This window comes from Pelophylax lessonae (assembly GCF_965119305.1).
Source record: "Pelophylax lessonae genome assembly, chromosome: 4".
NCBI classification, from domain to species: domain Eukaryota; kingdom Metazoa; phylum Chordata; class Amphibia; order Anura; family Ranidae; genus Pelophylax; species Pelophylax lessonae.
This window is the reverse complement of record NC_138771.1, coordinates 456980800-456998239: the sequence shown is the minus strand read 5'-3', so window position 1 is coordinate 456998239 and position 17440 is coordinate 456980800. Positions and strand designations below refer to the sequence as shown.

Below are 17440 nucleotides of genomic sequence, written 5' to 3'. Positions count from 1 at the left end.
ATGGCTGTGTTTTGAGTTATTTTGAGGGGACAGCAAATTTACACTGTTATACAAGCTGTACACTCACTACTTTACATTGTAGCAAAGTGTCATTTCTTCAGTGTTGTCACATGAAAAGATATAATAAAATATTAACAAAAATGTGAGGGGTGTACTCACTTTTGTGAGATACTGTATATACAGGCTTCCTGTCTGCGGATGATTTAAAACACCTGGCCATACCCGCTACAGACAAAAACTGATCTGGGCAGTGTACGGCCTAACACAGCCATGTGCATGAGTCCTAAAACACACGCTGGTTTATATTTTGTAATGGGGTGTTGTGTTGGGGCTGTGTTGTTAGAACATATTGCATGGTTTCCTTTTTTTTTTTAAACTGTATTGATGCATCACCAAATAACATTGAATTCAGCTCTTTGCACCCCAGTGCGTTATGATGAGCTTCGGTGGCATGCGGCGCAGTGAGCTGCACTTTGTAAAAATGCATACAGGTACATGTGAATGAACTTGCTCATCGAGTCTGACCCCACATGAGCTATCCTGCGAGGAAACTGTCAAAGTCAACAGTCAATCATAGTAGGCGAAGGCATTCTCTGCTCTGCTGTGGCATGCATAGGTGCAGCTGCTGGGTGGGGGATTCTTCCACTGCCAATGAATGGCTGTTGGCTTTGACAGCTTATTGGTGGGATAGCTAAGGTGGGTTCACATTTCTAAAACTCAGGTGTGTTGGACTAGGGTCCAAACTTGTGTGTGCAAGCCCACCAGGAAGATTTCACTTGTGCGGACCAATCATCTGCAGCCAGGGCATTCCTTGTTTGTATACACCTCCCTTGTATATGTGTGGCTGCAGATGATTGGCCCGTACAGGTGACATTTTCCTAACGGGCTCACACACATAAGTTCGGATTCCAGTCCAACACACCTGAGATTTAGAAATCTGAACCCACCTGTGCTATCCCGCTGGCCAGCTGTCAAAGTCAACAGCCAATCATAGGAAGCAAAAGTATTCCATGCAGTGGCATGTATGGGTGCAGCTGCTGGGTGGGGAATTCTTCCACTGCCTATGATTGGCTGTTGGCTTTGACAGCTTCCTGGTGGGATAGCTCAGATGGGTTCAGATTTCTAAAACTCAGGTGTGTTGGGCTGGGATCCGAATTTGTGTGTGTGAGCCCATCAGGAAAATGTCACCTGTACAGGCCAATCATCTGCAGCCACACATATACAAGGGGGTGTATACATACAAGGAATGCCCTGGCTGCAGACGATTGGCCTGCACAGGTGACATCTTCATAAGTTCGGATCCCAGTCCAACACACCTGAGTTTTAGAAATCTGAACCTACCTGTGCTATCCCAACGAGGAGCTGTCAAAGCCAGTAGCCAATCATAGGAGGCAAAAGCAGTGGCATGTATGGGTGCAGCTGCTGGGCAGGGAATTCTTCCACTGTCTATAATTGGCTGTTGGCTTTGACAGCTTCCTGGTGGGATAGCTCAGGTGGGTTCAAATTTTAAAACTCAGGTGTGTTGGACTGGGATCCGAAATTATGTGTGTGAGCGTGCAGGCCAATCATCTGCGGCCAGGGCATTCCTTGTGTGTATATGTGTATATATATATATATATATATATATATATATATATATATATATATATATATATATATATATATATATATATATATATATATATATATATATACACCCCCTTGTATATGTGTGGCTGCAGATGATTGGCCCGTACAGGTGACATCTTCCTGGCGGGCCCACCCACCTTTGTATCCTAATCTGTACACCCCTGGGCTCAGTAGGTGTAAACAGGGCCCATGGACAACCACTCTTTTCTGTGTTGATTTTTATGGGTCAATAGACATGAAAGCTGAAAGCAGGCTGTACCCACCAGCAGCCAATCAAGTGTTGGCTAACATTTTCTAACTTTACTAAAAAGTATGAAGTTTGGGGTGTGATTGGCTGTGGCCTTCCAGAGTGTGACAGTAAACAGCCCCCTCCGATCAGCTCCTCACACTGCCCCCCCTTCTGGCACTGGAACGGTGTTACATGGTTACAAGTCCCAACAAGTCACCAAACAGGAAGAAGAGCCCAGAAACTAAGCGGCCAACTTGTCCCGGGGGCTGAGTACGGCCGATCAGCACAGCCAGGACCCCCACACCGGACTGAGGTAGGTGGGCAGGAGAGCGAGGAGCGTTGTGTACATACTTTGTGTCGGCTTCTCCCATGATGATCACTGTGTGCTCCTCAGCCTGACCATGTACACCACAAGATGGCAGCATCTTCATGTCCTATGAGCCGGGAAGGGAAGGAGGCGCTCCCTCCTCCGTGTCATCACACAGGAAGCAGGGCTGGACAGGGGGCGGGGCTCCTTCCTGAGCTGAGCTGTCACACGTCCTGTCTGCACTCTGCATACATCTGCTCTCCATCATGCCGGTAGGTGAGGGGGCCTATGGCCAGGATATGGGGGGAGGGGGTATTGTACTCGGGAAGGGGACCTGGGCTCGCTTGTATAGGAGACCTGAATACTGAGCTCGTCATTGCTCCTCCATTACATATGATACTGAAAGAGGAGCTACAAAGAAATAAAAGTCATTTGTAGCTGTTTAATTTTAATGTACAAATCTCCCCAGCTTGGAGATCCAGTGATCTCTGCACCTGGGCTGGGGCTCCTCTGCTGCCATCTTGGCTTTGGGGACCCAGCTGGTGAGATGCGTTCAGGGTTGCCAACTATCAGTAATCCCTGGTGCACACACGTCTGGCTTATTTCAAAGCCGCAGATCAGTGCGATTTGGATGAGCGATTTCAATGCGGCTTCTGACTTAATTTAACAGAAGTAAAGTTGTGCAGGAACCTATTTTTTTTTTAAAGTTTCTGCGGCTTGAGTCGCAACAATTTGAACGTTTTTTTGCTGCAGATAGGAATGCGACTTGTCATGCGATGCTGAACTCTCATTGGGGTAAAGGATTATTTGCAAAATTCCTTATTTTTACATCTGTCCAGCTGGGTTCACGTATATGCAGTGTGGGACAATGCATGTGATTTGGACGGAAATCGCATTCCTATCCAAATCACAGGCAAATCTCTGCTGTGCGTTTTGAGCCTTTTCATTTTGTGTGGACTCAATTCGCACCGCACAAAAGAGGTGCAGGTATCTTCTTTTTTTGCCACACCGGAATCTAATCGCATGGGTGTTCTTACCCATGTGATCGGATTCTTGCAATTGCATTGGGTTTTGGGGTGTCATTAACTTAAAGGAGACGTACAGCCAATGCTAGTTTGGCTGTACTTCTCCTGTGGATCACAGGAGTGCAGTTCATTCTGCACTCCTTTGGCCCGTTTTCAGCAGACAAGCGGGCTGATGCTCGCTGTTAGCTGACGTCACAGAGCTTGTCTGGGCTCGGGCAAGATCGCAACAATGGAGTCGGGACCATCCCACATGCCTGGACCGGCACCCAGCTCAGCATCTCAGCAAGCCACTGAGCCGGCTGCTCCTTCCCCCCTCCACAGCCCAGTGCTACAGTGAGCGAGGAAGGTGGGGGGGGACATAGCAGAGAGCTGCTGACTGACAGTTACCAGCTCTCTGCTCAGGGAGCTCTGAGAACCGAGCGATCTGCAGCGTTTGATCACTTGGTTCCCAGTGTTAGAGCCAGCGGGGGACCACTGCAGCATCAGACCAATGCTGCATCCACCTAGGTAAGTATGAATCTTTAAAAAAAATAAAAAACCCCATACATGTATTTTTAACATTGACACTAGTGGCAGATCGCCTATGAATGGCCATTACAGACATTCCCAGATAGATTTTACAAACTGTCCGTGAATTTACTGATGGTTGGCAAGCCTGACGCACTACACATTCCAGAAGGTCCCATAGTCTCCTGGGACATGTGTTATAGCTGGGGGGGCTTCTTTGAATATCACCTAGGCAAGAAAAGCAGAAGTGGGAGCATTTCAGAAATAGATTCCCTCCCCCAGAAAAAATATAATGGCAGGGGGATGAGAGAAACTTCCACTTTTAAGTGATGTTCCGCTTTAAAGTAGGACTAAGGGCAAAACTTGTTCCTTTTTTTTTTTTTGTTATTTTGGATAGAGAGGGTTATACGCCCTGTCAGCATTTTTTTTTTTTTTTGCTATCTGTGTCCTATTTGGAGATATTTCCCTCCACTTCCCCAAAGGGAGGGAATTCCTGGTTGTCTCCTTTTTATTTTTAATCCATTATGTAGGGGGGCATGGAAATAAGGCTTCATGTCTGCTTGGGCATTTAGCCTTTGTGCCTGAGATTGTAGCATTTTGGTGTGAGCGGAAGGCACAGGTAAACGGTCTAGACCAGAGGTCTTCAAACTATGGCCCTCCAGTTGTTCAGGAACTACAATTCCCATCATGCTTAGTAGGGATTGACCGATTATTGGCAATGCCGATATATTGGGGGCCGATATGCACTTTCCCCGATATATCCGAATCGGCCCCTGAGGTTACCAATATTTCGGGAAAGTGCTTGTACCGGAGTGATGCCTGCAGCTAGAGGCATCACCCCGGTACCGGCATCCATAGCCGACGGTCGGCTGTCTTGTAATGACAACCGATGCGGCTGAGAAGCCGCTCGGCTGTCATTACAAGGAGCGGGAAGGCGACGTCCCCTCCCGCCGCCTTCCGCAGCTCGCCTGGGTCTCCCATCCCCCTGGAAGACCTGGGCATCCTACCTGCACGGCCCTGAAGAGAAGACCCGATCAAAGATGCATTTGGCTCTGATCGGGTCTCCATGTAAAAAACCCGGAAGTGATGTCATGACATAATTTCCGGGTACTCGGCGGCAAATTTAAAAAAATGCAAGCATTCAAAACAGCCAAACTTGGCGTTTTGAATGCTTTTAAGTGCAGAGGAGGGGTTTGGGGTCTTTTAGACCCCCAGATCCCTCCACAAGAGTACCTGTGAAAAAAAAAAATGGCCGAAAATATCAGCCAATATTGGCCGATACCGATATCCGAAGAGCAAAATATCGGTATCGGCAATAAAAAAAAACGATATCGGTCGATCACTAATGCTTAGTCATGTCTGTGAATGTCAGAGTTTTACAATTCTTCATGGGAGGTGTAGTTCCACAACAGCTGGAGGGCCGTAGTTTGAGGATCCCTGGCCTAGATCCACTGTTGGCAGCATGCATAACTCTGAGATCCTGAAAATGCGGCTGTTGCATTTTGTAGGGTTGTATGCACTCTGGTATAAGGCTTCATTCACACTTGTATGACTCCAAAGTTGTGCCGACTTTGGAGTGCAACTATGGATATGTGTGACTTGGATACGACTTTGGCTTTGACCATTGATAATGGACAACTGTTGCATTGTATAACATTCTGGTACGACTTTCATGGAACTATTAAGGGTTAACGTTGAAGTCTATGGCCCTCAAGCTGCATGAAAGTCGGACCAAAGTAGTGCATGAACTACTCTGAAATCGCTGCAACTTTACATTGCACATATATGAATGGGTATCATTGGAAAACATGGAGTACGACTTGTCATGTGGGTTTGATGTCCAGAGTTGCATGACAAGTCGCACAAGTGTGACTGGAGCCTAAATGCCTGGAACACAGACTAGCTGTAAAAGGGCATTCATCCCTAAATAAATACATACTGCCCTAAACCTTTTTACTGCTCAATGCACTGTCCAGCCACAACAGCTATCACATTTTCATAGAGTGCCTCCTGCCTGCAAAAAACCGCCAGAGCCCCATACATTGAGGCTGAACGCCCAGTGTGCATGCTGGGGTCATAGCATACACACAACTGTCCCCCTTCAAGTGGATTTCCAGTTTTGCAGCCAGATTAGGATAAAAGCTACTTCATAATAGCGATGCACTGAAATTTCGGCCACCAAAAATAGGGTTTTCAGCATTGCGCCAAAAGAAAAAGAAATTCCGGTTATGGCTGCCGAAAACGCCTGCGATGTTGCCGCAATTTTACCTTGCTTATAATGTGTTTTTCATAGGTCATGTGACTCAACAAAAGCTTTTAAAAATGCAACGTGGGAGCATTTTTGATGTGTTCTTACTGCATTTTTAATGCATTTCAAGGTGCGTTTTTGGTGAGGTTTTTTTTTAACTGATCAAACATGCACCAAAAATGCAGCAAGCAGGATTTTTAACACCGCTTCAAAAGGTGCCAATAATGGCCGACAATAGATTTATATTCATTAAATTCATTAAAAAATCAAATATATATATTTCCCTTATCGTCTTTCAGGACAGGCACTTCTGAGAGAACCTGGCTCCTCCCTTCTTAGCGAAAAAAACCGCCCCAATTTATTGGATTTAAGCCTCCCTCCAGCTGGCTGCCTCAGTTCTGGTGTTTCCTCCAGCGGGGAGACACCGTCCAAGAGGAGCCTTAGCTGAAGCCAGGAGGCTGAAGTTAGAGGGAGTCAGGTACTCTCAGAAGGCGGCCAAGAAAGACAGCACCGGGGGGGACCCGCTTACCTGTCGGCCGCAGAAAATTTTTTTATCACCACAGCCTCGCTCAGCGGAGTTTCTTGGCTGGGGGGCCCGCTCACCACGCTCGGGGAGAGCGTCCGCCATGGTGCATTCCGCCCCCCGCTTGCGGCGGTGTGGAGCAGCCGGGCCGGATGACGGGGGACGTCACTTCCGGTAGGGGCGGGCACTTCCGGCGGCAAACCGCGACTTCCGGTTCCGGGTCGCGGCGGTGAGCGCGCCAGATATGAAAGGCTGGTGCGTCCTGCAAGCTGGGGGACAGCTGCCAGGTTAAGAAGAGCCACTCCAGGAAGCATGTCGGAGGCACAGACCTCAGTTACCGCTCCGGGAGATAACAGCACCAGCCACCATAAGGTAAGGAGGCCTGGGGTGGTTCTCCCTTACTTCTCCCACTAGCTCCATTTTCTGTTCCCTTAGGGTTAAGGGGAGTAGGGAGGCTGAGGGTCACACTGTGGGATCTTCTTGGTGATGGTCGTCCCTAGCAACACCCTCTGGTGGGGCAAGCTGTGCAGGCTGGGGAGCATTAGGTAGTGGATTTTAAACTATGCCTTTTATATTTGAAATTACAGAAAGCCTCAGAGAAAAAGCCAGCCCATGTTTCCAAGAAGAGATGCCCTTCCTGCAAAGAGAATATGGGGGAATCTTGGACTAAACCCTTATGCAAAGAATGTCTGGAGAGTTTAGTGAAGGAACACACGGAAAGTCAAAACGCAGATTTAGCCACCTCTGTCAAGGAGCTTGCTAGCACTTTCCAATCCTTTAAGGATTTGTTTGCTAACACCCAGCTTCCACAGAGTTCCCCCCAGTCGGCACGGCAGGAAAATGCTCCAACACCGCAGTTACTACCCTCTACAAGTGGGGAGGCACCTGCGGGTTCTGTACATCAAGGGGAAGAGTGCGATAGCACACCCCCCAATTCCCCAGGGGAATCTGAGGCAGAGGGGTCGGATGGGGAATCCAAAAAAACCTCTAGATACAAGCTGTCTCTGGAAGAGGTGGAAGGCCTGATAGCGGCTATCCACACCACTCTAGGAATCCAGGAAGAGAAGAAAACATTATCTTTGCATGATCAAATGTACGCGAGTCTGGGCAAACCAAAGAAAAAGGTTTTTCCAGTACACGAAGTCCTAGTAGACACTATAAAGAGCGAGTGGCAGGATCCAGAAAGGAAACCCTTCTTTTCAGGAGCTCTGAAAAGAAGATTTCCTTTTTCTGAGGATGATTCGGCGGTCTGGAACAAATCACCTAAACTGGACGCAGCCTTTTCGCGAGTCTCCAGGCATACGGACTTGGCTTTCGAGGATATGGGGTCACTCCCTGATCCCATGGCGAGCAGACTCCCTCCTGAAGAAAGCCTGGGACTCAGCTCTAGGAAATCTTAAGCCTGCCATGGCAATTACGGTAGTAGCCAGAAACATGGAGTATTGGCTAACTCAGATAAAGGCACATATTGAGGCTGAGACTGGTAAGGAGACCATATTATCCTCATTTCCCATGTTACTACGGGGAGTAGCATACATAGCAGATGCCTCTCTGGAGTCGGTGCGCATGACGGCCAGGTCATCGGCCTTAACCAATTCGGCTAGGAGAGCCCTCTGGTTAAAAACTTGGCAAGGAGACGGGGGCTCTAAAGCCAAATTGTGTGGGATCCCATTTACAGGGGACCGCTTATTTGGTCCAGGATTGGAAACAGTCCTAGATCACACGGCAGACCGAAAGAAATCCTTCCCAATTAAGCAGGGGAAAAAGACGGGATTCAATAGAAAGTCCTATCCCCAGAAAAATTTTTCGGCTCCAAAGAAATCTGAAGGACAGAAAAGATCCTGGAGTCAAAGAGGTAAGGGCCGCGGGGGGGGGTATTTTACGCCCTCCTGAACAGCCCAAGAAGTCTCAATGACAACCTCACCACTGTGGGAGGAAGACTGGGGACCTTTCTCCCTCGGTGGGAAGAGATCACCTCCAGCCCCTTTATCCTGCAGATAATAAGACAGGGTTATCAGCTGGAGTTCTCAAGCCCCCCTCCTGCCAGAATGTTAATCACCCATCTGCCAAAATGCGAACAGAAGTCCAGGGCCATACTCTCCTCTCTCAAGGAACTAAAAATACAAAACGTCATTCGGAGAGTTTCAGCAAGGGAAGTGGGAGAAGGTTTTTACTCCCACATCTTTGTGGTGATAAAGCCCTCAGGCAGTTACAGGTTAATCTTAAACTTAAAACCCCTGAATCGTTCAATCAGATACAGGAAGTTCAGGATGGACTCTATCTATTCGATAAGAACCATCCTTCCCCCACAGTGCTATATGGCCTCGATAGATCTCAAGGATGCATACCTGCACATTCCCATTGCAGAGAAAAGCCAAAAGTTCCTGAGGTTAGCCGTAAAAACAGGGGAGGACATTCAGCACTGGCAATTTCAGGCCCTCCCTTTTGGCCTCTCCTCGTCCCCCCGAATATTCACGAAGGTAATGGCAGAGACCTTGGCATTTATGCGACTACAGGGTTTGTCGGTAATCGCATACCTAGACGACCTGCTGTTGTTCTCCCACTCCCAAGAACAATTGTCCAGGGTTTTCCGGGATGCAACACGGATTCTGGAAGACCTGGGTTGGCTACTAAATTTAGAAAAATCCTCCTTAGTACCAACACAAAGGATATTGTTCTTGGGGTACGAGATAGACTCCAGGGTCCAAAAAATCTTCTTACCCCCGGACAAAAAGCAGAAAATAAGCAAGGCAGTAGGACAGTTGCAAGCAAACCAAGCGATCTCAGTCAGACAATCCACGTCTATACTGGGGTTACTAACAGCAGCCATCCCAGCAGTTCAGTGGGCAGGCCTGCACTTTCGTCCCCTGCAACTATTCATCCTGGAAGCTTGGGACCGCAGCCAGGATTCCCTGGATACCTTCATACAGATCCCAACCGCAGTGAAAAGATCTCTGTGGTGGTGGAGAAAAGCCGAAAATCTATCACAAGGCCTCTGTTGGGTTCAGATAGCCTCCACCATCATCACCACAGATGCAAGCGGCATAGGCTGGGGGGCCCATCTGGGATCCAAGCTAGCCCAGGGGACCTGGGGACTGGAGGAAGCAAAACAATCCTCCAATTGGAGGGAATTGAGGGCGGTAGAGTTAGCCCTCAGAGCCTTCCAGGAGGACTTGCAGGGACACCGAATTCAGGTACGGTCAGACAATGCCACAGTGGTAGCATATCTAAACCGACAGGGGGGAACCAGAAGCAATCTCCTATGGGGTCTGGCAAAGAAGATCTTGCAATGGGCCGAGGTCCAAGTTCTCTCTCTTTCGGCAGTTCATCTCAAGGGAGAGTTAAATCAACTAGCCGACTTTCTCAGCAGAAAGACGGTAAGAGAAGGAGACTGGACGTTAAATCAGGAGGTGTTCAATGGAATTACCCAGAGATGGGGAATGCCAAACATCGACCTGTTTGCCTCACGGCAGAACACAAAGACACCTCAATATTTTTCCCTGAGCAGATGGGACGGAGCTCTAGGGGTGGATGCTCTAGCTCAACCCTGGGTGTTCCCCAAATCCTATGCCTTCCCCCCACCAGTGCTAATACCAGCGGTCTTGAGGAAGTTTCAGGAGGAAAGTACGACGCTAATACTTATAGCACCACATTGGCCGAGGAGACCGTGGTTCTCGACCCTAAATCACTTAGCGGTAGAGCCCCCCTGGTTGCTACCAGTGAGAGAAGATCTCCTCTCCCAGGGCCCAGTACTCTGTCCTCAGACACAACATTGGAACCTTGCAGCTTGGCTACTGAAGAAGAACTGTTAAAGAGCAAGGGTTTCTCGGGCCAACTGGTGCAGACTCTGCTAGGAAGCAGGAAGAAAGAGACACAGAGCATCTACCTAAAAACTTGGAAGTTTTTTAGAAACTGGTGCAAAGCAAGCTCTTTAGACACAGGAAGTACAGTATCAGTACTCGAGTTCCTACAAGAGGGGGCTAACAAAGGGTTAGCCATCAGCACCCTAAAAGGCCAAATTTCAGCCATTAGCGTATTCCTCGAAATACCTTTAGCAAAGGATCCCTGGGTGATCCGTTTTTTCAAAGCCCTGAATAGGCAAAGACCAACAGGAAATCTCCCATTTCCAATGTGGGATTTGTCTTTAGTTTTGCAGGCTCTCATTAAAGAGCCATTTGAGCCATTGGAGTCTTGTTCGGTGAGAAATTTAACCCTCAAGACAGTTTTTTTTAGTGGCAATCACGACCGCCAGGCGGGTTAGTGAGCTAGAGGCCCTTTCGGTTAAAGCACCTTTTTTACAAATTTTTGCAGATCGGGTTATCTTTAAAACCGATCCAGCGTTTCTACCCAAGGTAGTCTCAAGGTTCCATAGAGACCAGGAGATAGTGCTACCGACGTTTTGTTCAGAGCCTGTGAGGGAACAGGAAATTCGTTTTCATAGTTTAGATGTCAGAAGATGCATTCTGCAATACCTAAACATCACGAAGGAGTTCAGGAAGTCAGACTCTTTTTTTGTTTTATTTAATAGTTCAAAGAAGGGTACTAAAGCGTCCAGACGTTCAATAGCCAGATGGCTTAGATTAATCATCAGTGATGCTTATAGGCTTTCCGGTAAGGAGGTCCCTATGGGTATTAAGGCGCACTCTACAAGAGCAATGGCGGCCTCTCAGGCGGAAAGAGCTGGTGCTACCCCGGAGCAGATCTGTCGGGCAGCAACTTGGTCCAGCTACACAACTTTTTCCAAACACTATAGACTGGACCTGCTATCCGCTAAAGATCAGGCTTTTGGGCGAAAAGTCCTGCAAGCGGTAGTCCCACCCTGAAAGTAAGTACTCTCTTATCCTCTCAGAAGTGCCTGTCCTGAAAGACGATAAGGGAAAATTAAAGTTACTTACTGGTAACGTCTTTTCCAGTAGTCTTTCAGGACAGCACTAATACCCACCCGAAGAAGGTCTGAATATAAGATGATCAGAGGATGGAGGTTAGTATGATATATCTTTGTGTCTCCCCAGTGGCCGGAGGTACTCGTAAAGAACTGAAGCAGCCAGCTGGAGGGAGGCTTAAATCCAATAAATTGGGGCGGTGTTTCCTAAGAAGGGAGGAGCCAGGTTCTCTCAGAAGTGCCTGTCCTGAAAGACTACTGGAAAAGACGTTACCAGTAAGTAACTTTAATTTTTTGCAAACAATTATATTTTATTTTTAAAAACCATCAATTTCGGTTTCAGCCAAGTGCATCTTGAATTTTTGGTTTCTGCACCAAAATTTTAATTTCGGTGCACCACTACTACTTAATGTGTTGCGTGTATATTCCCATTCGCTTAGCATAACTAAGGCCCTGTTCACACCTGAGCGTATTTCAGCTCATAAAACGCTCATCTCTGAAGTCTCAAAAGGCCCAACAAGCAAAATCCCATTCATGTCAATGGCCCATGTTCATATCTGAGCGTTTTGTCTGCAGAAGAAAAACGTCTGAAGCTCAAAAAAGCGCATGAGCTTCTTTTTGGGCAGATTACAGGCATTTTTGTTACATGTCAATGCCTGCCTCCAAACACCTGCAAAAAACGCCAGAAAAAACGGCTGTAAAAAGCCCAAAAAACTCCTGAAAACGATACGCTCAGGTGTGAATGGAGCCTTACAGCATGACTAAAGGCAACATCTCTTTTTTTGTTTCTTTAGTTTTGGATAGCGTGGAGAGGGATTAGAACACCTGTCAGTATTTATTGATGTCTGTGCCCCCGTTAGGGAGATATACCCTCTCTATCCTATTTACCATTATCAACAAGAGTGAAAGTAAAAGAAAATGGCAAATTTAGGGGTTGTCCCTGGAAGAGGAACAATGGGGACACTAGTTCTGGTGACAACTAGGGATTTACCTTACCTAGAGGGAATTTCTTTCACTTCCTGTTTTGGCTATGGGACAGGAAGTGAAGGCAAACCTTCACAATGGGACACAGATGGCAAAAAATAAACCTTATAGCGGTTTTAACCTTGCCTTACTCTATCTAAAATGGAAAAAAAAAATATGTTTTGCTTTTGGGCTCTTTCACACGGTCCACCTCCGTAGGCGGATCCGTGCTGCTCAGCGGGGATTGATCTGCCGATCCCTGCTGAGCAGCACGGATCCGCCTACGGAGGCGGACCGTGTGAAAGAGCCCAAAAGCAAAACATATTGGTCCGCCGATCCCCGCTGAGCTGGTGGATGACAGCTCCGTCTCCGCTTTCAGTGCGGAGAGGGAGGTGTCACAGCTCCCGCTGCTCTCTATGGGGGATTGGATGAGAGCGGACCGCCTGTGCGCTCTCATCCGATCCGATCCCTGAACGGATGGAAAAATAGGGTTTCCATCCGTCCAGATTTCACGGACAGGATCGGATACGGATGGCAGCGGGTGTCAGTGGAGGTGTCTCCGCTGACATCCGCTGCCCCATAGAGCTGCATGGAGGATCCGATCAGATCTGCCTAAAAAAACTGACAGGCGGATCTGATCGGATCGCTCATGTGAAAGAGCCCTTTAGGTCTACTTTAACAAAGAAAAAAAAATGTAACCCAAAAAAAAAAAAAAGTGCTATTTACCTTTTTTATACTTGTTTAAAAATCCTTTGTATCTTTCTCTTTCCATGTTAATAGGTGGGCTTTGGATATGTTTACTGTAATTCACAGTGTCTGTATTGTGCTGACAGATCTCATTATTGGTTGTAAACTCTATGTGCACACTGTCTATCCTAAGAAAACAAAACAAGAAACTCCATACCTTTAATCCAGCAGTTATAATAATATGTCTCTGATCCAGACAGCACACAAAAAATTGTACACATCCTTATAGCTAGAATCCATAGAATGTATGAAGGTAAAAAAAAAAAAAAAAAACTTGTGCCTTTACAACCACTTTAAAGCTGTTCTTTAGTCAGTTCGGAAAAAATGTAAAAGTCAGCAGCTACAACGGTAAAAACTGTGGCGTCTGACCAGGAATCCAGCTCTGTGCTTCATCAGTCTTCAGGTCCCCAGTGCTGGCATTCTACTCATTGTGGCTTCACAGCCAGCTGCGCATGCATGAGCCAGACTTCGCATTGTGAATGGTCCCGCAGTCTTCTGGGGCCTGTGATGTGTCCCAGAAGGCAGAGGGGAGTAGGGAGATCTTTTGCTCAGATCGCCTAGGCCGAAAAAATTGTCCCAAAAAGATAAGGGGGGGGGGGGGGGAGGAAGAGCAGAATTTCCCTTTTTGGGTGAAATTCGGCAGTATACCTAATGTGATAATGTGAGTGCTGTGTTTTGCCGTCACGATATGTTTAGTGCATTTGCATGCAGGCAGTCCTAATAATGTCTACTGGGATGCAGCAGCTGCACGGAGGACACAGCCACTGCTCCCTATTTGACATATAGGTGTGGGTGAAAAGGTAAAGGTGAATTACCACCTAAGGACGGGAAGGTTTTACCCCCTTAGTGACCAGGCCGTTTTTTGCCATACAGCACTGCGTTACTTTAACTGACAATTGAGCGGTTGTGCGACGCTGTACCCAAATACAATTAATGTCCTTTTTTTCTAACAAATAGAGCTTTCTTTTGGTGGTATTTGATCACTTCTGCAGTTTTTATTTTTTGTGCTATAAACAAAAAATAAAAGGGCGACAATTCTGAGGGAAAAAAAAAAAAACAAGATTGTTTTTACTAAAACATTCTCAAAAAAAATTATTTTTTTCATCAATTTAGGCCAATATGTAGTCTGCTACATATTTTTGGTAAAAAAAAAAAATCCCAATAAGTGTATATTGATTGGTTTGCGCAAACGTTATCGCGTCTGCAAACTATGGGATAGACTTATCATTTTTATTTAAATTTTTTTTTACTAGTAATGGTGGCGATCAGCGATTTTTTTTTTTAGCGGGACTGCGACATTGCGGCGGACAGATGGGACACGTAACTTCACACTTTTGGGGGGACCAGTGACTTTACTACAGTAATCAGTGCTAAAAATATGCACTGTTACTGTACTAATGACACTGGCAGGGACGGGGTTAACACCAGGGACGATCAAAGGGTAAAGTGTGTCCCTAGGGGGTGCTTGCTAACTGTGTGGGGGATGGACTCACTGGGTGAACACAGAGACCTGTGTTCCTAAATAGGAGGAACACAAGATCCCTGTGTTCATCACTGACAGAACAGTGGTCTGCTGTGTTTACATCGGCAGAGCACCGTTCTGTCTCCATGGGAAGTGATCACTGGTGCCCAGCGGCCATTGCATCCCCCGGACCTGCTGATTGGGTCCCCCGCTAACCAGTCAGCACATGTACGTGCCTCCAGCGACGCGCACGCCCACTATCTGTTACAGGAAGCGATGTACAGGTATGTTGTTTCACGGAACTGAGGCGACCTGCCGCAGTAAAACTACGGTGGCTGGTTGGCAAGTGGTTAAAGTGTTTGTTACCCTAAGAAAAAAAAATGGATCCTGTTCCTTTCAAGTATGAATAACAGCACAGTGCTTGTGCTGTGAAATGGCAACAAACTACAGTACTTAAAAATCTCCATAGGCTACGCTTTAAAAGACTTTACAGGTTACCTGTTTTGGCTTCCAGAGAAGGTCTAGCACTGGAATTATTGCTCTCGCTCTAACCTTTGCGGTCATACCTCATGTGTGTGGTGCGAACACCGTTCACCTTGGACTGGAATTGACATCATGACGTTACTTTCACCTTGGACTGGAAGTGTGACATCATGACGTTACTTTCACCTTGGACTGGAAGTGACATCATGGCGTTACTTTCACCTTGGACTGGAAGTGTGACATCATGACGTTACTTTCACCTTGGACTGGAAGTGACATCATGGCGTTACTTTCACCTTGGACTGGAAGTGACATCATGGCGTTACTTCTACCTTGGACTGGAAGTGACGTCATGACGTCACTCCGGCCCTCCGAGGTCATAGAGACGATCAAAGAAGATCTAGTCTTTGGGACCAGTTGACTGCACCGTTGGATCATCTCTCAGGCGAGCCAATGTAAATGGTAAGCCCGAGAAACAGCGGGAGGGGACGTGCCCCCCTCCCGCAGGTTCCGAAATAGAGGCTCATGAGCTGCTTGGAACGCTTTCATGAGAGAGCCAGCCACCGGCTATAACAAAAAATACATGGGTAATTGCTGATCGCTTCAGCCTTAACCCTGGGGAACCACTTCAAAGCCGTAACGTGTGTGTGTATGTGTATATATATATATATATATATATATATATATATATATATATATATATATATATATATATATATATATATATATATACGTATTGCGGTCTTAGCCACTTAAGCCCCGGAGGATTTGGCTGCTGAAAGACCAGGGCCTATTTTGCGATTCGGCACTGCGTGACTTTAACGGACAATTGCGCGGTTGTGCGACGCTGTACCTAAATGAAATTGGATGTCCTTTTTTTCCCAGAAACAGAGCTTTCGTTTGGTGGTATTTGATCACCTGTGCTGTTTTTACTTTTTGCGCTATAAACAAAAAAAGAGCGACAATTTTGAAAAAATAACAATATTTTTCTCATTTATTTTTTATATGAAATTCTCAAAAAAAAAATGTAAAAAATCAAATTTTTTTAACATTTTAGGCCAATTTGTTTTCTGCTACATATTTGGTAAACAAAATCACAATAAGCGGATTTTGATTGGTTTGCGCAAAAGTTATTGCATTTACTAACTGCGGGAAAGATTTATGTAATTTTTATTGGGTTTTTTTTTTAACTGGTAATGGCGGCGCTCCGTGATTTTTTTTTTTTGTTTGCGGGACTGCGACATTGCGGCAGACAGATCGGAGCCCTGACTGACATTTTTGACACTTTTGGGGGTACCAGTGACATTACTACAGTAATCAGTGCTAAAAATATGCACTGTTACTGCAAAAATGACACTGGCAGGGAAGGGGTTAACTTTATTAGTGATCGAGGGGTTAAGTGTGTCCCTAGAGGTGTGATTCTAACTGTCAAGGGGCGTGGCTAGTGATGTAACCACAGAGACATACAATTCTACATAGCAGGATCGTATGATCTCTGCAGTTACACCAGGGAGAATGACAGACGGCTTTGTTTACATTAGCCGTCTGCCTTTCTCCCTCTCCAGCGGGAGATCATGAGTGGCCGGAGGACATCGGAGCCGCCGGTTACTCTCTCGGGGATGTCAGGGAACGAGCGGGGGCGGGAGCACGCATCTGGCGGCGCGTGCTCGCCCCCTATTGGCTTGTGGGCGAGTGACATACCGGTACGTCACTTTGCCCAGGAGGGGCTGACCACCGCAGTATATGTACTTGCGGCGTTCGGCAAGTGGTTACGGGAAAAACTAGACGTAAAGACATCATTTGGATTTTGTGCATTCCCCTCTGACTGCTCACTAATGTCTAGATCTGATGCTAGCTATTCATTCAGAATACAAGCAAGTAAGCTTGTTCCAGAGCAGGCAAAGCTGGTGATGTTGGAGGCAATGCTGAAGAAGTATCAAGTAAGTTTCAATAAGCAGTAGAAAGAATTGGGCCATTTGGTGCAGTCAGATTAATGTGGTTGTATATCTAGTAAATAACTAGCCTCAGGTGATACACAGGGATGAAACAAATCCTCCTACATAAGTTGTACCTGTTTATCTGCAGTATTCTCTTCTCTACATCCATTCAAAGTGCAGAATTTATAACGCTTGTCTGAGTCGTCAGAAAAAGGGGGCGGGGAACTGAAATTACATTCTGCTCGGGGAGGAGAGCTCTGATTGGAGGGACGGGACAAATCCCCCCTTCCACACAGGAACAGAGCTGAGGCTGACAATCAGCTGGAGCTCCCTCACCCCGTCACCCTTTTTCTTGGTGTCAGAAGAACTTAGGGCTCTTAATAGAGGCAAGTACGCAGTAGAGGGAAATGCTTTGTTCATATTTCATGTCTGGGGATTACAACCACTTTTTAAAGTGGTTTTAAAGGCAGAAGGTTTTTTACCTTCACACATTCTATG

The 17440-nt window shown here is 46.6% G+C and overlaps 2 protein-coding genes across 2 annotated transcripts in view; one reads left to right on the top strand and one right to left on the bottom strand.

Annotated features, from left to right (window-relative positions):
- The window catches only part of G3BP1 (G3BP stress granule assembly factor 1), a 73422-nt gene extending 71060 nt beyond the window's left edge, over positions 1–2362 (bottom strand). Inside the window, exon 1 of the mRNA XM_082255006.1 lies at positions 2210–2362. Within this exon, the coding sequence (XP_082111132.1) occupies positions 2210–2289 (80 nt within the window). The 5' untranslated portion in view covers positions 2290–2362. The remainder of the gene's footprint in view (positions 1–2209) is intronic.
- The window catches only part of ATOX1 (antioxidant 1 copper chaperone), a 31004-nt gene continuing 15893 nt past the window's right edge, over positions 2330–17440 (top strand). Inside the window, exon 1 of the mRNA XM_082255008.1 lies at positions 2330–2437. Within this exon, the coding sequence (XP_082111134.1) occupies positions 2432–2437 (6 nt within the window). The 5' untranslated portion in view covers positions 2330–2431. The remainder of the gene's footprint in view (positions 2438–17440) is intronic.